This window comes from Haliaeetus leucocephalus, unplaced genomic scaffold (genome assembly GCF_000737465.1).
Source record: "Haliaeetus leucocephalus isolate CR32 unplaced genomic scaffold, Haliaeetus_leucocephalus-4.0 Scaffold362, whole genome shotgun sequence".
In the NCBI taxonomy this organism is placed as follows: Eukaryota; Metazoa; Chordata; class Aves; order Accipitriformes; family Accipitridae; genus Haliaeetus; species Haliaeetus leucocephalus.
The window spans coordinates 7,868,614-7,893,862 of NW_010972798.1; the positions used below are offsets into that span (position 1 = coordinate 7,868,614).

General features: G+C 37.6%; 1 protein-coding gene across 6 annotated transcripts in view; it reads right to left on the minus strand.

The window, feature by feature from the left end:
• The window catches only part of LRCH3 (leucine-rich repeats and calponin homology (CH) domain containing 3), a 74,086-nt gene that overhangs the window by 35,102 nt on the left and 13,735 nt on the right, over positions 1 to 25,249 (minus strand). For all 6 annotated transcript variants that reach the window (XR_774711.1, XM_010573041.1, XM_010573038.1 and 3 more), the window contains exons 2-8: positions 10,126 to 10,270; positions 8,484 to 8,610; positions 7,619 to 7,724; positions 7,289 to 7,425; positions 6,211 to 6,320; positions 1,241 to 1,334; positions 243 to 363 (exon numbers count right to left, since the gene is read on the minus strand). Coding sequence is in view for 5 of the 6 variants with exons in the window: in XM_010573041.1 (XP_010571343.1) it covers positions 243 to 363; positions 1,241 to 1,334; positions 6,211 to 6,320; positions 7,289 to 7,425; positions 7,619 to 7,724; positions 8,484 to 8,610; positions 10,126 to 10,270 (840 nt within the window). In the remaining variant the exon portion in view is untranslated. The remainder of the gene's footprint in view (positions 1 to 242; positions 364 to 1,240; positions 1,335 to 6,210; positions 6,321 to 7,288; positions 7,426 to 7,618; positions 7,725 to 8,483; positions 8,611 to 10,125; positions 10,271 to 25,249) is intronic.

Below are 25,249 nucleotides of genomic sequence, written 5' to 3' on the forward strand. Positions count from 1 at the left end.
ACATATGCAGAAGCTGACACAATGTTTCCCAAATAATCTTAATTCTGATGCTATTTGATTTTGCCTTGTAACATCCTTAATACAACAGTGTTTTTACACTATTCACACAACAGTGGTTTTGTATAATTCCACCTAGACCCTTCTCTTTTTTTCCTCTTTAGACAACCTAGTATTTATAGCAAATATTCTGGAACTTTAATAATGATGACAATAAATATTGTTAGCCAAAGATCACTATTTACCTCCACCATTAGTTACGACTGTGCTCCCTCGGTTTTCTTGATACTGACTTTCTCTTCGCAGTCTCTGTTCTTTAGTGATCTCTGCTACACGTAAAGGGAGATCTGAGAACTCATCTGTTGGCTTTAGAAAATGAACAGTGAAGTCAAGAAACACTTTTCTTTGGAAACATCACCTAGGAAGATACTACCTCTTGATTTGACTTTTACTTCAACTGTCCTGTTTTGCTCCTACAAAACGCTAACTGAAAGCAAAATACAGCTACAGTGTATTGTTTTTAAAAAACATGTATTTAAGCTTTCTTAAAAAACCAGCTTGCCTACAGTTTTGTTTGCAATATCTGCAAGTGCTTGAAAACTTCCCAGGATGGAAACTCCTAGAACCCTCTCAAAAACCAAGCTACGAGTGCAAGCAGGCATATGGAGTATAGCTCACTGAAACATTTTAGGTCTTGGCTGCTGCCTTTTCTAGCTGTCCCAAGTGGAAAAGGGAGCTTCTTCATGGGAAGAATAATTGACAGTCTCCTTGCTAAGAGATCCCATTTTCCTGCTTCTACATGGCAAACAGATTTTAACATTTGAAACAAGCTGCAAAGACAGACAATGAAATTTTCACCTGGTTTTCAGAGCTTAATTTTCATGTTCACATTTATTTTATTGAAACAACTACTCATGAGTAATTGTAGTTGACTGAACATTGTAATACAATAGTTATAAGCTTTTTTTAAAATGAGGAACTCCATTTTTCCCATCTTTTATGCTCCAGTGAATTAATGTCATGCACTGTTTTATACATTTCTCTTATTATTTCCAACTTTGTGTCCATCCCATATAAAATTATGCTTGTTTTTTTCCAATAAAACAACAAATAATTTTGGCTCAAGACAACCTGCACACTAGCATATACATGTTATCTATTGAATATGCTTCCAGATATATACTTATTAGTTCTCTTTCCTGTACAATACTGCACTCAACAAAAATAAAGCTGCAACACTTACTTCATTCCCTGACCATCTTTTGTCCCCGCTGTCCACACTATTGAAGCCAGAATCAAGTGCTCCATACGGACGACTGGAATAGAGTTCCTCATGGCTGTCAAACACACAGTTTTAGTTACTTTAATATAAACACCACCAAAAGCTTCTCAGCTATAACAGAACAAAAGCAGAATAAGTTACCAAGCACAGTTGCAGCGTGTTCACAAGCTCAGCATATTAGAAAGCATCATACTGCATTTGCCACACAGAACAAGAAGCACGTGCTTACAACTACAAACGTACTTCAGTCAGCTGTCCACCTGCCACTGCCTAGCATTTTAAGAGCTAATCTGATCCAAAGTATATATCCATACTTCAAACATTTCCCAAGCAGAAGTTATGATAAAGTAAACTGCGAAGTGGTCTCTTATTTCACTGTTTAACAAGTCAAACTTTCATTTTCTGCTACTTGTGTTTTGGCTGAAAAACACTGTCCCACAAACTTTTTCGTAAGTAAGCATAAACCCATGCAAAATTACTAAAAATACAGAATATATTTCTACACAAAAGTATGCAAAATGTATTACATAACTATCTTCTGTATCATAATTACCTAAGAAACTGTGCAGTAAGCTGGACAGCATCTCAAATACTTCATAATATAATAAATATAGAAGTACAGTTTTCACCTACAGAGCCTGACTTTGTCATTGACATGTCTAGACAAAGGCATGAGACATGTGCCTAGTGTTACAATACACATGACCAAACAGCCATACAGTTCTCTAAATTTCTGGGCTTAGAAACGACATAATTCAGCAGTACAGCCATCACAGATGTCAAGTCTGGCAACTGCTGCAGATAGCTACAGTAAAGAGACAATGGGACTTGTCTGATCCACTGCAGATGGCATTTCACAATGGCTCAACTGTCCTACTGGCACTCGATGCCCCAGGGAGAACTGCAGCAGTAATTACTACATAATACACAAGGAAGAACGAATTTCAGGAAGCTAATTGCTTCACCCCATCATAACTAAATTGCAGGTCATTTTCTCACTGGTATTGCTCTCAAGTTGTTGCTCCTTCTGAAATCCCTCTTCCAGGAAATACTTATTTTCAAATCACTCATTACTATTATTATTATTATTATTAATGCAGCACTGTATGCACGCACGAAACTTTGTGGAACAGTGACAGACTATTATCCTGGGCTATTTGAATTTTCAGACAGACATAAAACAGGAAAAAAATAAGAGGAGGGATGGAGGGTTACACATGAGAAACGTTAGGCTATACATCTGTTTCTATGCAGATGTACACCAAAAGACAAGGTCTTGTATCTGCATGGAGTTTTGATTAACTCAAGAGTTCCACCTTTATGGCCCTGTATTTAACAGAAAGATCATCGGCATAATAAACCTCTAGAAAGAAAAAAGGGGAAAGAAAAAACATCTCCCTTGTTTTGGGTGGGGAAGAAAAAAGAATGACCATGAAATCGCCCAGTGCAATTACAGAACTATTAACTTGAATCACTAACAACAGAACCATACTTATGCTAACTGTTCACAGTACTTTAATATTAGACTTAAAACATGGGTCAGAGAAAAGAAAAATTCATCTGCAGTATAATTCCATTTTAAATGCATCAATATTTTCAGAATCTCCTGAGAACCCTGTGGTAAGTTGAACAATTATTGCAGAGTATCAAAATGACTATTTGGCTACATCTCAAACATGGGGAAGTATTTTGATACAAATTTTCTTCTTTTAGCCTTCCTTTTCAATTAGAGATTTTTAAAAGCTATACATCTAGCACTAAGGTTATCTGGAAGCTCAAAAATTCATAATCACTGTTACCAGGACTCTTCTCCTTTTTAACATGAAAGCTGCTTTCTGTCTCCCCAGTTCTCACATCTAAAAACAACTATTCAATGCTGCACATTTTATATGTTTATAATAATACAACAGCCATCCTGAAATCAGTTGAGACTTAAGATTTTTATTCCTCCCTGACTAACAAGCTACAAGGAACAGCAACTAGACATTTGGATAAATGAGAGCATTTTGTGGCAACTACAACTTAGCCAGGAAGCTATGGAAGGCTTGAAATCAAAGGATGAGAAGCTAAACGCCTGGTAACGCCAACAGCCAAAGGAAAGACAATCCTTGCCAACATTTCAAAGACACAGCTCCAAAGCCTACTAAAACATGTATTTTTACCTCTGTGCTGGTTTTGGCTGGGATAGAGTTAATTTTCTTTCTAGTAGCTGGCATAGTGTTATGTTTTGGATTTAGCAGGAGAATAAGGTTGATAACACACTGATGTTTTTGGTTGTTCCTACATAGCTTTTACACAGAGGCAAGGCCTTTTCTGCTTCTCACCCCACCCCACCCCACCGGTGAGTAGGCTGAAGGGGCACAAGAAGCTGGGAGGGGACACAGCCAGGACAGCTGACCTCAACTGACCAAAGGGATATTCCATAACCATATGACATCATGCTCAGCATATAAAGCTGCAAGAAGAAGAAGGAAGGGGGGGGATGTTCAGAGTTACAGTGTTTTGTCTTCCCAAGTAACCATTACGTGTGATGGAGCCCTGCTTTCCTGGAGATGGCTGAACAGCTGCCTGCCGATGGGAAATAGTGAATGAATTCCTTGTTTTGCTTTGCTTGTGTGCGTGGCTTTTGCTTTAACTATGAAACTGTCTTTATCTTAGCCCACGAGTTTTCTCACTTTTACCCTTCTGATTCTCTTTCCCATCCCACTGTGATGGAGGTGAGTGAGTGGCTGAGTGGTGCTTGGTTGCTGGCTGTGGTTAAACCACGACAACCTCCTGTAAGAAAGAACAGTTGCCCAAGTCCCAGAACATTCACTACAGTGGTTCATGCATGAGTACTTCATATTTTAAACCTTTTAACTCCAGACTACACCAGTCTGCCTCAGCGCCAAAAGAATTGCTACACAGCTTCAACAGTTCTGACTCCTCTTCGCTCCAGCACCAACCTGAGCTGCTCTGAATTTCAGTGTTGCAAATGAGAGAATGGCTGCAGCAGATCAAAACTTGCTGCAAGATAAATTTCACATTGCCTATGTTTAGAAAAGGACTGAAACATACAAGATTTCACTCTGGTAAGACAGTTTGATATAATTTGACAAGGCTAAAACAAATAATGAGCTACACTAGAACCTCCAAACCACACTTTCTGCCATAATGTTTCAGGGTACCTTGCTTTATTAGCAGCATTAACAACTTTGTTATTAAAAAATGTTTGATCAAGAGTGGACTGACAGCACGACTCAAACTTCCTTAAACTTTTAAGAATTTCTGCCTCCCAGTTTCAGATTCTTAACCTCCATGGTATTTTACCCAGCTTATCAGATAAAACATCAATGAAGTCTAGGTGTACTGACTGATATCTTACTTCTGTTGGTCACCCTTGAAGATAACAAACATAAAGATCTTGTGACTTGCCTGGAAATACTAACTATATTGTAGGTGAATGCTTTTATTTCTCTCATCCCAAGTTCCAAAAGAATATAATTTGGGATCCTCTCTTCTACTGGATCATTCTACCATCTTCTCCTAATATTTACTCTGATCCATGGACAGTTCTTCCATGGGTACATGAAGACAGGAGGCATCACCTGCAACACTAAATGCCCTGAACAGCATGGTAACAACAAATAATTCTACCACCAATTCCTATCTCCTCTTGGGGATGGAAATACAGCTAAAAGAAAGCCAGCTGAAGCTCATTTCATATGGCTGAATCTGGAAGCAACTCTAGAGAAAGCATCCTCAACCAGTTCTCCACTTGTTTTTACATTCATGATTCAAAGCTATGATTAAAATACATTAATTCTTCTCATTTCACAAAAGTAATTAATGAAAACTTCCATAGTAGTATATAACTACAGACAATAATAAATCAGTAAGCACATAGCCCACTGATTTTGTTGGAATGTCTCTTTAAAAACCCCACAACCTACACTAGAGATAAACAGATCACAACATTTTATCATTTAGAGCCTTTTCAGTAACAGGACAGTATCCTCAGTATTATGCAGAAACCATCTGCAACAGCTTATACTCTAGGAAACTGAGTAACAACCATAAAATGCTCATATGTTGACCTCATCTAGAAAAATAATTTAAGACATTCAGTGCTGATGAGGAATCACTCTGTCAGGCCCTCACGCAAATTCTTCTTCACAAATCTGACTCACGGTAATTTATTGTGAGGCCCTCTGACTTGTGTTTTGTTGCTGCTAAGGCAGCGGTACATCCTTTAGCAACTTACTCCTCCAGACTTTATTACCACCTTCCAAGATGACTGAGGTAATTTTTATATATATTTAGTTTCATACTTCACTGACTCTCTCTCTTCTATATCATGTAACAGAAATAAATCTTAACTCCTGCTTTTCTCTAGACATCTTAATTTAGCAGCTGATACGGCTGACTGTTCCAATATTTGTGTTACAATGCTATGCAATAGTGCCAAGTGAAAGCTTGCCAAAAATAACAGTTTACTAATGGGGTGGAGATCAGCATTTACACCTGTGGTTTGAGCACAGCAGTTATAAAATTCTGTACAAAAGGTTAAAAATCACAGCGGGGATGTACTTCAGTAAGTACGTGGAAAACATTAAGATCTTATAAACTGAACACACATGTTAACAACATGAGAGCACACCCCCTGTACTATGAAGATACCAACACTCTCTTCTTACTGTGTATCAATTCTAACTCTGCCTTTCATATGATATTGCCCAGGTTTTCTTCTGAACTGCTCCTCGCTTCTTACATAGTGGCACCTTGTTAGAATGCACCATGAGGTAACATAAACGGTATTACTGAAAGCCACCTCCATCAATGCACTTACCAAAGAACAATCCTTGGATCTATTTTTTTTTAAAAACTCAGATGATTGACAAAACTTTCCTGAATGTCATCAAAACTAGGAACTTGGACTGTGCCAAACTTACCAAGATCCAAATCCCATGGGTCTCCTATCATAATCAGGCAAGTCTGGAGCTATCTTGCATGCTTCTATGTTCAGGTACTTAAATATGTGAATTTTTCCTTTTATACATATCTTAAAAAAGAAAAATAAAAAAATACATAAGTATAACTTGATAATACATTTTCAAAGTACTCTACAGACATTTAACCTGTAGTTGAGAGTAATAAATGAGCACATTTATGTCAACCAATGAATCTTTTCTTCTTCTGCATTTTAGAAACAGCTATAGTGGAGCATCACGGGATGCCTGTGATAGACAAATGGAAGCTGTCCTCCAACTACATCTGGTCTGCATGCAACTTTGTCAGCTGGATGCTGAAATTTCATCATGCAAACAAGACATAAGCATTTACAAGTACTAGAATTTATACCCTTGGCATCAGAACAGATGCATCCCACCCATGCCCAGCTTTGAATGGCAGTGGCAGACTGCCAAAGCAAGCTCAAATTTAAAGTGAATGAAGCCAGTAACAGCTGTCTTTGCTTTCACAAGGGAAGCAAAACCCTACTGAAACTACAGGTCTTAGCAAGTGCCACTCTTCACTCAGAAGCAGCAGCTCACAGTAGAACCTGTAATACTCAAGGGCTTATACACCCACATTAAAAATCAAATTAGTCACTAACCATATTGTGGTTTCTAGCTCAAAGGCCATTTTGAGCACTCTGCTGCAAAGTGAACCAGCACACAGCAGCACTGAGGCCTCAGTCAAAATTCTGACATTTGTGTGGCACAAAATCAGTCTTGCCTAACAGAGCTTCCTTTCTCTTACACTGAAAGCAGAAATGTTCAGCTAACATTAGTACAATGCTAACAGTGGAATTCTTAGTAATATCCCATAGGTGAGACTACTAATACAGTAAAGTAAGAGAAGAAAAAGGGATTTTTCAAGCTGTGCTCTATATTTAACACTTTTAGACAATACAATTTATTGAAAGTCCTCTTGTTCTTAAATAAAGTTTGTAATATAATCCTCCAGCTTTTAACTTCGTTCTGCCCTTTTTAGTTCAACTATTCACCTGAATTCCTAGCTGCAGTTTACCTGTGCAGGGGGTGACTGGAGAGGGTTGTTCTCCAACATGATGGTCTGCAGATGTCTGAGGTTCCTATAACAAACTGGTATTGTTGTTATTTTATTGCAGGAGAAATCTAATCGAATCAGAGGCAACTCAGCAAGCTCTATAGAGATAGAAAATAAACATACAATCCAGCAGATTAAAAAGGTATAAAAAAAAAAAAGCAAGAGTATAAAAATACATGTTTTACAGAATAACTAAGTATGTTGCTTCTAGTTCTCAGGAGAAGAAAAAGCTATTGAAAATAAAGAAGTGCTTGAAGTTTCTGCTGTTATAACTGACAGCCTTTATCTCACCTTCAGGTAAACGCACCAAATTATTTCTTCTGACATTTAGGTCCCTCAAGGATTCCAAATTGCCAATCTGTGGAGGTATTGTCTGTATTTCATTACAGCTCACATCCTACAAAGCAAGAGTAAAGAATGAGTTACCACTGACTGGTAAGCCTCTGTTAACTAAAACATGTAGCACTTTATTTAGGGACTGAAAGAAAAAGACAACTATTTACATAACAACTCAGATCCTTATATTCATTAAATCTCATTGCTGATGTGAAGCATTCTCATTTTAAATACATGGGGAAATAAAAGCTTTAAAAGATTAACTTGAAATAAACTTCTGTGTCTGAATGTTTATCTCATTCTAGTTATTCCGTATTATTTGAGACAGCACAACTTGCTACATATAAGCTTTTTGTAGAAACAAATGCACCAAGAGCTCTAATTCCATCCAGCCTTCCTTTCAAAAATAGGGAAGACTCTTAAATTGACACAGATCATTTGCTCTCCAGCGCAAGGCATCTTTCCCTCATACAGAATTTTTAAAAAAATCTCAGAGTATTTCAAACTCTTTTCTAACACCTCTATACAAAGTCAAAAACAGTTGGAGATACTATGGCAGATAGAAATCTTCCTTAGGCTAAGAGCAGATTTAAGTAACTTGCCATTGCATACAAGTGACTGGTTTACAATCACAAAGTTCTCAGCAGAATGAGAAACCAGATGTCGATCTTGCACATGCCCAGATAACATCCTAATTACTGCATTATTTTGATCAGTTTAAAAAATTGTTATTTCTCCTGAAGCACCTCTGAACCTATTAAACACATCAATTAAAAATTAATGACTGAATAGTAATAGTTAAAAGTAACTGTATACTTACAAGCTCTGTCAGCTGTCTGAGCTGTCCAATTTCTTCAGGTATTGAAATCAACTTATTATTACTTGCTATCAAAACTTTTAGTGGTAGACTACAGAGGTGCACTGGCAATGTTGAAAGCTGGTTTCGACTTTTTGGACAGAAAGAAAACAAAATCATCAGAACTAATGAGAAATCACCTCACATTTTAATGCAATGAAAGACACATACAAAGAGCACACTTCATTTGGATGATCAACTCTGTTTTTATATAATTACTGCAAAAGTAGTTCCATGAAGTTGTTCTTCATTACTCGCTCTATCTAGTTTTGTGTGAAGAAACTCTGAATATCAAGTACCAAGACTGATCAGATGCTTTTGAACTCAGAGCTGGGGATTATAACATTTTCATGCCCTTCTAGGTGCTTCTGGTAACTGGTCACCCTCTGTCACAAATGAGTATGTTTGAACATATAAGTGCAAAAGCCTTTCTGATAGGTAGCATTGCAGGTCAGCACATACAAAATGCCACAGAAAAAGCCATTACTTACTGAATATTTAAAGTATACTTCTAATTGAGTAAGTCATGTGGATCAAGCATCTTGGTATGATGGATTTCCCTATTCCAAAACCCAGTCTTGGACATTTCATAATAAACTACTATTAAAGCAAATATGAAGTCATATGACTGGACCATAACCTCAGACTAGAATCAGGCAGGACAAGAATGGATTGTAAAAGAGAAAGATTCCCTTTAAAAATAAAACATAGCAAGGAGCGGTGACTGGATGATTAGAAAGAAAGTTATTAGGATCTTAAATAAGGCTTTGATCAGATATTGACATTTAGCAAAGTATGCTACTGTATTTTTTCATGCTTAAACCCCAGATTTCCCTGCTATTAAAGCAATAAAAAAAGTTCTAAGCAGTAGATGAACCAACAGCAGCTTTTGAAAGGATAATAATTGGACTGCACCTACTAGACATCATAGCAATAGGAAACCCATACCTGATTCATATCCTATTCCTACAATTCTCACCATCAATAAAGAAAATAAAGAAACATAAGCATACTAAATTGGCAAAAGTGTTAACACCAGAAGGAAACAGCCTGAATTTTTTCTTGATTGATATCACTGCTAATTTGTGACGAGGAACTTCCTAAACCTCTTAAAAGATCTTCTACAAATGGAGGATGCTGTACACAGTTGAATTCATCAACAGGCTAAGTTGCAGCAATCAGCTTCTAGTGCTGGCAGAGAAGTGTTAATGCTTAAGAAAGATCTTTAAAAGCCACCAGTACAGTGAAGGCAAAGGAAAATTGCATAAGCCTTATTCAGCTGCTGAGAGCTGAATTGTAAAGACTATCCAAAAGCTTTATCATCTCTTTTCAGCTTGTATTTCACATGAAAACTACTGGAATTTATTTTGGGAGTCTAAGTTGGAATTAGCTTTCTTCTTCGTACCCCACTTCTACAAGCTGCTGCTTAATCCTCACGTTCCCTGATCCACCTAAGTGGGTAAGACTGGTTCAGGTTGCTTTGATTCAGTAACATTCAATATAACAACATGATTATTACATACCATGTTAGCATTACTTACAGATGCATCAAAATTTATAAACCTAGACTACTGATGCTAAAACAAATTTCTAAGACAATCATTACCTGATATTTAGAAATGTTAAAGACTGTAAGTTCAAAACAGCCTCTGGGATATATCGAATGCAGTTCTGGTACAAGTTAAGACTCTCGAGGGAGACAAAGTGACATGCTTCTGCAGGAAGCTCTGACAGTCTGTTCCGTGACAAATCTGAAAGGAGGGGAAAAAAAAGAAACATTCAGTAAACCAATCTGAAAACTTCATGAGGACAAGTATTTTCTGTATTTTCGCCATCACAGTGGGAACAGTTGGACACGAATCAGTTGTGCTAAACTGCCTGCAAAAGTTTCAGGATTATGAAGTGACTCACTTCACACATTAAATAAATCAAGATCTTTTAAAATCTTACAGCCACAATGAGAAAAAGAGAGCCAGATGCAACACTCCTTTCATAGTCACACTTTCATATCCCAAACTGCCTTATGCTTAGAGGAAGCCAGTTTAAGATCCTGAAAGCCCAGCTTCAAAAATCTGTTCCAGGACCATCTTTAGATTATGGAGTTGGTAGCGGGTGGGCAGTGCTGTAATGAAAACAATTAGAAAGTACTTTTCTCTCAGCCCCCTTCTAAGGTACTCTCTGCTACATGGAAATCTCAGCTTCAAATTTCTGGTCCAAAATATATACTTTATATATAGATACATGCATATTTATAGGTGACAGTTCCAACAGGGGAAACATGAAGCACACACCTTAAACAAGACTTCTATACTCTAGCCAAAGCATTTCCTCCTTCAGAGATACCAGTTCAAGCCTGTAATCTCAACCAGGCAATGGAAGGATTTTCAATAAAGGGTCTTCCCAGCTGCAGAGAAACGCTCTGCTTTCTGCTACCAGTAAGGTTTACTGTTTCTTTATGATCATACATTCCTTGCTTGGCAAGAGACAACAGTTTAACCAAAACTCCTACCAAATGTCTGTATTTGAAGAATCAATATTTTTCCTTAGCCAGTTCCAATTACCAGTCTATAGGTATAAAATATCCGTCAGTATTACTCTCCTTCAAGAGTAAAAGCTCCATTGTGATAACAATGCAGTTGCAAAGGGTTCTTTTTTCTTTAAAGATCAAGGCAACCTCTTGCTTATAAATGCCAAAGACAGTTCTCACAAACACACACTAACAATTCCTGCTTCCTAACGCACCCAGCTCTTAATTCTGACAGGAGTTATGCTCACATCAAGAGCACCTTGTGTCAGCAGGGAGTTCCTATAGAGATACTGCCTGTTTAATAAACTGACGCTTCACCTTTACATTTTTAAGGGAGGGCAGACATTCATTGTAAAAACCCATCTAACCTGAATCGGTGTCATGAATGATTAAAAAAAAATCCAAATTTAATTGCTATTTTCTTTATTTGTTTTGAATTTCAGTTTCTCCTCATCAGCATAAAAGGATAAAAGCTCCCACCCCAAAACACATACAATAAACTGATGTAGTAATTTCTGTACCTTTATTCCCCGAAGGAACCATCCAATACAGATTACTTTTTAAAGACTGCAAATGCAGATAAGTCTTGCATCTCTTGCCATTATTTTTTCTTTTAAAAGGGAAGCTTTTCCAGAGTAAAAAAGCCTTCCTCAGAGATATCCTGCCTACCATTGTTCCAATGTATGCTGCTCTGCGTTGCCCAAGGAAAAGAGGTCACTTCAAGTGCAGCTGGAACTGACTCTAGGTCTACCTCAATGCTTAGAGCAAGCCATGAGCTACTACTGATAAATAACCAGTAATTAAAAATCTCAGTAGAAAGAATTACTATGAAAAACTTTGTAGAGAAAAACCTCCAGATGTAGTTCAACGTACAAGTGGGAAGGAACTGCATTATCTAACCTACAGGTACAACTGAAGCTAACTATAGCAGAGGCTATGACGAATATAAAGTTAAGCAGATGTTGCAGGGTGCACACAGATAAGAAAACATGAAAATCATGGAAACTTCTAATTCACTGAAACAAAAAGGTAACGGGAAACATAACAAAACTCCTTCTCTGTTCAGCAATAAGTATTTAAAAAAAAAATTAATAAAAAAACCCACACAACATGCTTCTTTCCAGCTTGTATCAGGCTAAAACATGACCTCAGCTTAAACATGTCCAAACTTGATTTTGAAAAAACAGCACTTTTAAATGAACATTTCCGACCAGCTGTAATAGTGGGAGCTAAAACTACAAAATAATAGAAGTCGTCAGCATTAAGTCTGAATGGTATATCTAGAATTGTTTAATTGCCTTATGACAGAAAACAGATCTTTGCCCCGTTTTCTATTTTTTGAGACCCTTTTTTTGCCCGTTTTTCTTTTCTTCTAAGAGTGAAGAAAAACTTGCACTTACAGATTGCTAAAGACAGCTTCCATAAACATCCTAATCTTACCATATGCTAATCCAGATAAAACATCAGATAATTGTGCTAAATGCAAAGAAAGACCACTGTGATGGATCCTGCTTCCTGTTACTGCCAAACCCAAAGTTTTCTTACTGCTGTTGCTCATCCCAGGCCCTTTGTATTGTCAGAGTTTGTGGGAAACTGTGATCGACACTTAATACAACAGTTTTTCTGATCACCTCACCACACAGCCCCACAAACCCTGTGCCAGCACTGGGGAAAAACAATGGTGCAGGCAGCAGAGTCCCTTGTTCTGGTGGCAGGAATTACTCTGATTTAAAACACTTACTGAACTCCAGTGTAAGTGGAGCAAATGAATCAACACTGATCAGAACCTTGTTAAGAATCTGTGGATAGTAAAGGAGTCAAAGTAATTGTGTATATCCTGCAGGGACACAGCATACATTTTCAAGGGAATTTATGCAATGGACACTTAAGTTGCACAAGTCATCTCCCATAATACACTAGTCTGTCCTAGGGTTTCTTCTGCTTTACTTCCATAATTTAATTCTCATTAAAGTTTTAGTGAAAAATGCCAGCAAACTCCAACGCTCTCCTCATCCAAGATGTAGAGCTGCAGTAGATGTAAAGCAAAGTAATAGTCCTAAAACCATGCAACAACGCGATGTCCACAATTGCGACATTCCCAATGGGATCTCTCCTGTGCCAACATTGTTGTAAAATGTAACAGAAGAGCGGTTTCCAAACAAACATACTGTCCCAACACAAATAAAAATTATGTATCCTGAAAAATTTCTAGTAAGTGCAGCCAATCATAGTATTTGTAATCCCTGGAATTATCTGTGATACATACAACTTGCCTTAAGGTTGCACAGTACAGTTGTATGTTACCATGTAAGAAAGGGAAAAGAATGCAAATTATTTCAGAGATGACAAGAAACAAGCAAGAGTAATTTAGAAAAAATACTTAGCTCCCACACTGACTTGATGTTTAAACATCTATTTATTTTAAAGAATTATTACAACATTGGTTCACGTATAAGGTGTGTTTTTCTTAGGGACCCTGGAGGATGGAACTGAATTCCACCCCTCACAATATACTAACCTCCTTCAGCACACAGCTTTATCCTTCCTTCACACAGCTGTGCTGGCAAAGTCTGTTTTCATACTACCCATTTTAACAAAGAAATAGGCTTCCCAAGTAATGAGCCATATTTTCTGGCAGAAGAGTTGCAAAGAAAAAGTTTATTTCAACTCTGTTTTGGAGAGGGTTTAATCACTAACATGAGAATTCTCAATTGCTTTTTGTTTCACTTTCTTACCAAACAAACCTAGTGTTTACATGTTGTGCAGACCATAAGGCATGAACTAGTCAAAAGCTTCATATATTCTGAACTATGATTTCATTTTTCTAAAAAAAAACCTCCCTGCAAAATAACATTAGGTATAAAGAAATGAAAATACACTTTTTTAAACAAAAAAAGGAGCTCATAGCATGATAGAAAAGAGACACCAAAGCTGGTTAGCAGCAACGACTAAGTTTTTCCAGACTTCCCTCAATCTATAGTGATTTTTAAAACTTGGCATTTCTGTTCAGCAATAGAAATTCAGTGGAAAGCAGATTAAATCAGGCTGAATTTGGATGGTGCAGTATAGTCTCTTAAATCATTCAAAATTGGTCTAATCGATTACAAGTTTGGTTAATAAGTTTGCAGCATTTTTACTCATGATGGCCATGAGAATGCTTATACACAGCATCCATGTTTTCATGTGCTCAAATGGGGACCTAAGAGGAAGGGTCTGCCAGGACCATAAAAAAAAGCAAGTGCCGGAAAAAAAAGACTAAGCTATAGTGTAGAACAAGAATACCTCAAGAATTAGACAGAAGCAACACATGATAAAATACAGTGTGAATTCTGAATCTGCAAATGAACAGCTGCTTTTGGGTATTTGCAATCCCTGCCTTGCCCCACTACAAATATCCAACAAATATTTAAATTTCCCAAAGTCCAGAACACAGTATGCCTAAGACTCGGTGACATTTTTTTATTTTGGCCAATTTCTTTGGAACCCTCCCCCACTCCAGAAAGTGAACCTTAAATGGGACCAGAAATGGGGCAGAGAGTACAGAAGTCATTGTATGAAACAGTTCAACAACTCCATCCTCTTCCCCCCCTTCTTCCTGAAAATCTGAAGGAGATGAACAGCTCTAACAAAACCAGGAGTGAAGAAAAAAGCACTCCAGTGATTGGTTATATGTTTACATATATGCTACCCTGCAGTACAGCAGTAGCTGGTGCTTTTCCAAAAGAGAAAGTGGGAGTGAGGTAAAGGAACAAAACCTAAGGTATTTTATTGAAAATATCCTGTCAGTTAAGACTTGTTTTAGTGATATTCTTCTGCTACTGTATGCATGAAATAACTTTTCAACAAGAACCAGAAAATAAAAAGATGTTACAGTACAAATTATTGTGCAGAAAAAATGACAGAATGTTGTAGTGAGGTATTATTTAAACTTTCTTTTTTTTTTTTTTTTACATATATTATAGCATGAATTATGAAGCAACTCATAACTATCAAATCAAGCAAGGAGTAATCAATGCGATGCAGATTGTTTGCTTTAATATGTATATGCACAGCCTCGGTGCTTGACATACCATAAACTGCAAAGAGCAAACGACTAATTCCCCCCCTCAAAAGCACAAACACGAATTTCACTACAAATAAGCATATGAGTGAAGTATAGCTATTACAATTTGAACTAAGATTGACTTTCTTGTGTTCACATTTCACAGGTTAAAATTACTGTTACCAGAAATCTGCTTTAAAAAAAGGCTCTCCTAGCCTGCTAAAAATGGATGTGTTTCCTTGAAGGCAAGATCATGTGGAATTTTGGCAAAGGGGAAGCATTCTTTGGAACTAAGCTCTTTGTGAAAGATAAAAAAGCGAACAGTATAAATACAAAATGAAATCTCAGAGCGGAGTCAGATCACTGACCTTTTCCATCTTAATTGGGATTCTGTTCAGAAAGCCAGCAAATCCAATGTTAAATGCGACTAGAGAATACACTACGTTCAAAATTGCATCATTTGGCATTAACTGTAAACTCTTCCTGCTCAAAGAAGAATGTTCCTCTAACATCAAACATTAGCACGGCTGTGTTCACACATCTTTGACTTAAGCTGTAACACAAATTTTGTCTCCAAAGGAAAATCACTGATGCATAAAGATGCACTGTTTAAGGTACCGGGTACTTTAACCCACTACAACCCACCCATACATGTGTAAAGAGAGGGAGCTGCAGCTCAACTGTTGCTGACACTCAAACTAGCTGGGCGGTGGTGAATTCCAATTCATCACGAGATGCTAATGTGATCAGTCCATTAATCCTGTTGTGATGGGAATATGGCTTCTGCTCTTGTTCCAATTAACTATGACAATGAAGGCCAGTTCTAGGCCTGGGCTGTGATACAAAATTTTGTTGATAATAAAATCTGCCTTTTGTCACCACAGATCTGTATGTATTCCCCACATTTTTAATTTTTTTAATTTAAATGAGCAAAGCCTAGATTTTTGGCGTCTATTCAAAACCAAATGTCAGCAACTACTGTAACACCCACTGGCAAAACGCTAATGTAAGAGAGATTGTGACATTATGTCAGCAGCTGTAAACTGTGGGCTCCCACCCATGATGTATCATGTCTTCTATAATAACCCAGTTGCAGCTGTGTGACATCAGCCATGAATGTGCTGCAGTGATGCAACAACACTGGTATCTGTGAATTGATTTGAATCCTGATGGTGACACTGGCTGCTATATACTGCCCTCAACTAGGATGACTTCATTTGAAGGGCAAGAAAATGTTCTGTTTTCCCTCAAACTATGAAGCATGCGTTGTAATTTAAAAGCACATTCACAGTTTCTCTTTTATAACAGACAAATCTAAGATATATTAGCTTGCAGCTTACAGACAAGAATATATTTTCATATAAATAATTAGATAAGCCAATCAATGACCAGGAGGCTGACAGCCAGTGTAGTGACAGAAAGCAAAAGGTAGGATGAACTGCTATACGAGGACAAAGTACAGCTGTTCGAGAAGAAATACATTCAAAATCTGAAACTGTGTAAACAGACTTTTTTTTTTTTGCCCACATACACAACTTAAAGACCAGAAGCAAACTCCACAGTTTCACAATGATAACTAACAACAAAACCGCAATTACACTGAAGAATATCCTTGAAGGAGTTGATGTAATCTCTCGGATACGGAAAGCAGCTCACCTGAACAACTCATTTACAACTACTGCTCCAGAAGAGCCAGGCTGCTCCCTGGAAATTAACTGCTTAGGTTACAGGCATCTTCCAGATAATGTCACTAAACAGATCTTTTGAGGAACTTGATGCCATTTGATTGCTCAGTTAGGACATTTAGAATCAACTCTGTTAGAACAACTACTCACTTTTCCAAATGCATTTGAAGCACGTTGTTATATAAACACTAACTCCACTTTTTGTTTGTCATTCATTCTGCTAGCCAAATAAATTCATGCATATTCATCCTGGTTTTATCAATTGATTTGTTTCACCTCCCAAACATTTCAGAACTTGAAATGAAAATCTGAGAAGAGCAATGCTTGTGATCCTACTGATTTTTAGGAAACATTCCCATAAAGCTACTAAAAGAAAATGAATAAGATGAAACCACAGCACTAAGCAGATGAGCTACTGGTATTATTTTACTGACTTTTCTTGCACAAGAAAACCAGAAATCATCATAAAAGAATACCTCTGTGACATAATTCTGATGCTGTTGGTCTCTGTACTCAGTACCTGGGAATGTTTTCCTTTCTAAGCACTGAAAATGTTGGCATCCTTGGAGCTTCATTTCACACCTGGAAGTTTTTCTGACACAGGAGGGGTGATTTTACCTCTTCCTGCCTGCTGTGATGTAACATTGCCACTTTTGTCATACCCTAATTCAAAACAAACCTCAGAAATGTCACCTCCTGACTCACCTTCTACCTGCCGGTCCTGTTAAACCTGAACTTTTCTGAACTATTCTCCCATGTATCTAAGATACACTTCTTATAAAACTATTAAGTTAAGGTGAAAGAAGGTGGCATTTACTGAATCAAAATAAGGCTGTTTCTTCTTTGTTTTACCTAGGTAATGCACACTGCCGATGAAATAGCACCACTGCCCAAGCTGAAATACCTGAGTAACAGTCATAATGGAGACCGTTTTCACCCACATTATTTTTGTAGCCCTGTAATGAAATACATCCCCTAATTCCTAGTTTCAATTTCCAGTATTTCATGAAGGAAAATTACATTCAGACATGTGATCTGTCCTTGAAACGCTTACCACATTTCAGTTCTCAGCAGATCCATTCTTGACATCTACAATCACATTCCTACTTAGCAGCAGTACTAGCAGCACTAAACTGTGTTTTAACCATTTCCATGGACTAACATTTTGTAACCAAGAATCTCCAACCTGCTGGTTTTTGCAACATGAACAGGCTATGACTTCTGCAGTTACAGAAAACGAGGCAAAGGTTAGTGGTTTCTTCCAAATGTCAACTTGGCGGTGCTACGCCTGGAACAGAGGTGCTTACCACCAAAGCCTACCTCACCAACCTAAGAATATACTGCGTAACATGCAAAACAAATTGAAAGATTACACTTCACACTGAAATCAGCCCTCTAGATTTCCTGTCTTGTGTGCTAAAGACGAGGTTTGTAGCATGCTTTTAACCAAAGCTGCTTAGCACTGTCCTTTATAAAACCTGTTTCAAATCATTGCCAAATCATTGTCAAGTTTCAGATGTGTGGATCAAAGTTTCACATACACTATTTCCTCTGGCTACACTTTTATTTTGGAACATTCAAATAACAAATCTTCTTGCCAAAGGTTTTAAAAAACAAGAAAACCCCTCACTTCTCCGAAGAACTCTCTCAAATCCCTCACTTGAATCAATTTCGGTGAGCAAGAACTATGGCCAAAGCATTTACCTTCTCCTTCAACACCCAGGTTACCAAATGAAACCTGGCTAGTTTTTTTTGTTGGTTTTTTTTTTGTTTTGTTTGGTTTTTTTTTTTAAACTCGGGAGCATCTTAAGAACAGTCACACAAGGGAGTTTTGCAGAATCTGGCTTCCAAATTACTTGACCTACACTAGTTGTTTTTAGCAGTAAATTGTCCCTTCAACTCTTGTCCATTAAAACACATCGCATAAAACCAATAAATAAATCAAGTGCAACTCTCTTATCGAGCCTAGCCTCTGCAACATTCACCGTTCCCTGTTAAGACTAGAAAAATCTATGTACGAAGATCTGTAAGAACTTTAATTACACTAAATAAGAAAACTCAGTCATACGTGGGATCAAAGAGAAAAACAGAAGATTCTAAGTACCAACTCCCATTCTCCCTCCTTTTTTTCTCTCCACATGATTTTAATGCATATTTGCCGTACGTAGTTTAGTTTTCTCTTTTACACATGAATAAAAACCTCACAGGTGTCACCATAAAAAACACTTACTAAACACAAACAAGTATTTTACAGTCCTGCACTCAATGTCAGCTGTTGTATGTCCTCTGACAAGAAAGCACATTCCCAACGAAAGCATAATTTTTCTCACAGGAGCAGACTGCATGCAAGAAGATGATAAACATTCTAATCAGAGTAACAACTTGGAATACAATGCCACTTCCTCTGTGAAATAATTTCATTTTCCTTTTGCAAGGAATAATATTGCTGCTTTAAAAATAAAAAAAAAAAACCACCAAACCAGTGGAAACTATTGAACACCATTATACAGTTGTTCTTGCGTGGTTACTGGAGAATAGGCAAGAGTGACAAGCTCCAGTCCCTGCAAGGAACTGAGAACTCCTAATATCCTATTGACTCCAGTTGCTTTTCTTCTAGTTGGCTCTAGAGCAGGAAAATCAGTAGCCTAAATGGATCAAACTGTTATGTCAGGTATTATTTAGTAACTTTCCAATGTAGACCCTGGCTTCACAGTTAGCCACTCTAAGCTAGTGAAGGGAATAATTCCTACTGGCCATGTGTTATCATCCCCTTCCTTTGCACAAGCACTCCAGATTGTGCAGCCACACAGCTGGCTGGGTCTCATTACTGAGAACAAATCCTGCAAAAAAACAACGCCACAAATAGTTTTCAGCCCTTCTGAGGCATGATCTGATTCATGCTGCAGTTGTGTAATCTCTAACATCAATATAAGGGAGAAGATGAGAATGTGTGGCTGCACATGTAGGGAAGAAAGGGACCATGACTTCTGGCAGTAGCTAGGATTTGGACTAGCTGTTTAATAATAACCATGAAACTGCACATTTTTTTGGTTCCTTAAGACACAGACTTCCAACAAAACACAGAGTTCTTTTCAGAGTAGCAAATACAGGGTTGTGATCAGGGATTTATTCCGAAGTTTTGCTCATCACAGATATGTACCTGTGTACACAGCATGATATTTTAAGGATGGCACATGGTGAGGCAAAGCAAACACCCCAGGAATGAGATGCAACTACTTTACAGATGAGCAGGGAGGAGAATTCAGTGGCTTTAAAAGGGAGGCAGATGAAGGAAGTCAGACTACAGACAGAATACAAACTGCAACTCATGCACTGCTACAACATAGATGAGGCAAAGTGGAACTGTTTATCCATGTTTGAAAACTGGGATTAATTCTAACCCCCTCCTATGGGGTTTGGGGTTAAAGAAGTTTTTACATATGCTCTGCTTCCAACTTCTGGTAGACACCCCGCTCCCACCCGCCTCAATCTTCTCTCTTCCAGCAATTTCATGCCCTTTCCTCGCTAAACTTGGGCATCCAGCCAACAGCATCATCATGCTTCTCTTTCAAACAACCCTAAAACATAAAGCCAAACAAACTAAAATAAGTGAAAGTTGGAGAAGCAATGTTGCAAGAGATCTAACACTGAGGAAATGAACCAGAGTCTCCAGCTCACAAAGTGCAGTTAAATTGGGGAAGTTCCTCACTGGCCAGCTGCATTGCAGGTCCCTCTGTTTTTTTTGTGCAAAACGTACATACAGTATTTATCTCCAGGGAAAAAAGCCTTTGGACTACACCTACAACACTGGTAAGGCAGCATACACCCCTTCATTGATAAACCTGGTTTAAAGCAGGCTATTTTGGTTTGACCCAAACCTACTCCTTGTTGACTTTAAACTAAAAAAGAAAAGAAAAAAAAAGAAAGAAAAAAAGAAAAAAGTCAAATCATAGTATGAAACCTGTATGTCTAGCCTTTTATACAACTTTAACCAAGACAGTTTAAAATTATATCTGAAAGCCTTGGAGATACACCCTCTGGGATCCGACTATACTGGGGTAAAATTATCACATCTATTGGATACTCCTTACCAGCCCTTTGCTGTAAGCTACTGATTCTGCAATGCTTGTGTGAGCATTTCCCAATTCACATCAGGCAGAGAAACAGTCACATTAGCTCACTTGATTTTTTAAGTTGTTTAAACTTCTCTTGTAAATTTTGCCTGAAGCTAACTTGGGGAGGACTTACATGAACTGTATCTCTAGCGGATATGTAAGGGCAGTGACTTCCTTTGGCAGCACAGTCTCCTTAAAGTAGCTGTTATCTGCACATTAACAAACAAGTTGAAGCCTTGCCTTTAGAAAAAGGTTTAGAAAAAGACAGGGGGAAGAAAGAAAACAACTTTTGAAAGGAAATCTTTAAGCAGGATTTTCTAAGCAGAAGTTACTTGGAATTGAATCAAAGTCCTCATTACTTCATCATTCTATTTTCTTCTAGCATTAAGCAACCATCTCGGCTAAAACAAAGGAGACTAAGCTTGTTTTGTAAATGGTTTGCTGCAACACCATTACTTAGAATCATTACACGGTTCATATTTGCTGCTTTGACTCAGGCCCTCAATCCCAGTATGCACAACAGGAAGTTTATCTCTCCTCCTGTATTTCTTCCTCACCTGTTTTTACTTTTAAGACATCTGCTTTTCTCAGTTCTCACACTCAGGATCATGGATAATGAATACCAGTAAACGGACACACTCCCATCAAAAGCATCAGTGCTTTCCACTATTTTTGCTTCCAATAGGCCTGAGCTGGTCTTGTCCCATATTATTCAGGAAAGACACACCCCCCCTTCTATGGACTCTTCCAGAATCAGGAAACAATTTCTCATTTTCTTTTACATCTCTTCACTTTCCCGTGAATACTTCAAGACAACTGGCGACTCAAGACTTGAGTGTAACTTCTCACTTTCACAGGGGCAGAACTAACCTGGTTGTCACTTCATAACCTACAGCAACTTCTTCTTAGTGATCTGGTTTATAGCGCAGAGGAGAAATGAACTGCTGCACAGAAATAGCAATCAATGTGGCAAAGGGCTGCAACTTCTTCAACCTGCTGTGACAGTGTCTCTGGAAACTATACTCAAGCTTCATTAAACTTCAGTTGATGACATTCTTTTGCAGGCTTGAGTTGGAATGCTGAATCTAAAAGTCAAGTCAATAATTCATATTTTTTTATCTTGTTTTTAATTAAAAAGCTTGCAATTGTTGTTATAAATCTTGCTCTCACATCATGGTAAGTTGTATTAAAAAATATACTTCGGTACAGGACACAATGCAAGCTGCCATCTCCAGTACAGAGGACTGAGCTAGTGTTGTAATGGGAAGACATTTGCTCATTAAGAGAGGAGAGAAGGCTGTGTGTTCTACACGGCAACTTTTCATTTCCTTACTTCTACAAGTTTAGAGAAATATGTTTGTACCATGGTCCAAAGACTGGCCAGTAAGCACTCAGAGGGCTTCAAGGTTTTCACACACATTATCATCTCCTTCAACTCCATTTATCATCTCCTTTCCATTTTTATACGGAAAACCTGTAGCATGCAGCATGTACATAAGGTACCACCCACAGAAGCAGCTATGTAAAATAGAAAAGACTGTTGCCAAGAAACTATACTGCACATATAACTTCTCACAAAAGAGACAGGAAAACAAAAATACGATAAATATTAGTTCCTCCATTTCATGATTAGGGTCTAAGATACTATGCTAGATACCATAGCCTATAGTTTAAAACACATAGTCAACTTTCAGTTATTCTGAAAAGGAGGGGGAAGGAAGGGCTGGATAACATGGATAAAGCAATACCACAGGTTAATACAAAACATAATGCAGATGGTGTACAATGATAAGTAATGACACTGCTGACAGAAGAGTATCAAGACCTCCTAGGTAGCACTGACCCAGGTTATAAATCCCCTCTAAGGCAGCACAGTGCCTTTTGAATAAATTTACGCTGTCCAAGCTGGCACTCCCACAACCAGCTTAGCCACTCCAAGTACACCTACTACGTTGTTAAATCACCCTCAACAATCTGTTCATAGCTATCGAGAGTTCTACCTGAAGAGACTACCAGTGAGAAAGATTGTATGTTACTGTCACTTTGTTTAATGCTCTGCTCTGGCTTTCATCTGTATCAGTGAAGTATCTCATATTCAGCAATCCCAATAGCTCTGCGACTAAACTGTAACTTGGGGAAGGAGACCTGGCACAGAATAAAGGCAGGAATAGGTCAGTCAGGAGGGCTGGAAATGTAAACCACAACCAACAAAGACTTCATATTTCCACGATTCATCCATTTATTTTACTAAAAGTGAGCAATTACTTAAATTCATTTTAATATTGTACATAAAATTCTCCATCTACAAGTATTTTCACATATGTCAACCAATATAACAACTGCAATTTACCTAGTATCACATTAGTTTTACATATTCCCCCTATAATATTTCACTGATCAGTTCAACATATATTACCTTACTCCCTTTTTCCACAGACAGTTTAAACAGAATGATATATTAAAGTCAGCAATAGATGAACAGACCATAAAGAAAAAACATTTTAGCTGTGAACACATTTCAGACTGTCTTAAGTGGAGAGTTAGAAACAAACTAGCTCAAACCAGAACTGAAAATTTAAAGGTCCTAAAAAGCAAAGTGAGTAATTTCACATAAAAAGGCCAATTACTTTCAGAGAAAGGCAAGCATTTCTATAAAATTTTATGCCCGCTATTACTGCATTTCTCTGAAGCTCTTAATAGAGTGCCTCCATATTTATGGCACTTCGATGCAGCTTCATCAGACTATACAGTAAAGTCACCAAATATGTCTCATACCATTGCAGACACTAATCTGTCTTTAGCAAAACGGTATTTTATTGAGGAGAAATGTCAATAAAGTTCAACAGTCAAAAGTCCTGTGTTCTTTTAATGACTCCTTGAGGCCATCTCTCATGCTGACATCATCCCTAACAAAAAAAGTCTGTTACACTTTATACAAGCAATGTTGCAATTTTCAATAGGACAATTACTGCCAGAATTCTAGAAAAAGAGCTGGAGTCTTACCAAATCATCTGTGCAGTATGAACCATTTTAGTATCAAGAAATAAAACAACAGTATAGGATATGTATGGAAAATATCCCATATCAAACAGAGAGAACAGCCAAATAAGGAGATAAATGACAGCAATTGCCAAAACATATGTTCATAATATGAAATAAATTTTGAATCTGGAAACCATAAAAGTCACCTTCAGTCAAAAACACACCATGCAGACATTAGCAGGGATCAAGGACTACAGAACTGGTGGTCACAATTTCATACATCTTCACTTTTTTAAAAGCTAAACTTGCAAAAAACTAGTAGCAAGGCTATCAAAATGATTGTTACATTCTCAAAATAGAATTTGAGGTGAATTATATACATCTTTTCAGAAAAAAATAAACATTATGAATCCCTGGCAGCAAACATACACAACAAAATCCAAACTGATCTGACTACAACTGAAAATAGATTTTTTTTCAAAACCAAACCAAACCCATCCCTGTTCAGGAAAATACTTAATCAAGGTTTAACAGTAAACATTGCTCTTAAGAGGCAGTGATGGAAATTAATCTCAAACTGCAGTAGTCACTTTGAAAGTTTTTGGCTGGTTGGCTCTATCCCTCCAGCTCCTTCTCAGAAACATCAGTTTTGTGCATGTGACAACTCTACCTATAATGGCTCAGTACAAACTGCATGGAGCAGGAGAAAGCATTTTGCCTTGCTAGAAGAATTCTTGACAAACACTAAGCCACAGAAGAAAAGCTGCGTGGTGACTGCCCACGCTGCACAGCAACGATGAGAATTCTGCTTCCAGAGATCTCTGTTATTCCATTTCAGAGTGACTACTTTCACTGCTAGGATTTTTAGACCTCTACATATATACAAAACCTTATTAAAAAAGTGTTCATTCACAGATGTGTAAAAAATCCAAATGGAAAAATCTCAAAGTTACAAAGAAACTGCTTCATACCTGCTAACACATGGACACAAGCATGACACTGGAAATGTATGAAAGCACACTACTGCTCCTCAGCAACATGACACCCTGCCTTCTGCCCACTGCTTATGAAATACTTGACTGTGCTCCAGCAGAGCAGGGTTTCATTTTACAAGGGTGCTTCACAAAGTTAGCAGTGAGGCAAACACAAAGTGTGCAGTAAATGAACTCATCCCCCCCAACCCTCCAGATAAAGTTTTTTCAGGTACAAAAGGAATTACCCAACTACACAAACCGACTTAAAGAAAAAATTCATTTTAAAGCAAAACACATTAAAAAAGCTTTGAAAATGGAGCTAGACCTGTTGCCAGATTGTAAGTCCATGTGCAAACCTCTGGATCCATGTATTATTTTTTCCCATTAAAAATTATGAGCACTGTT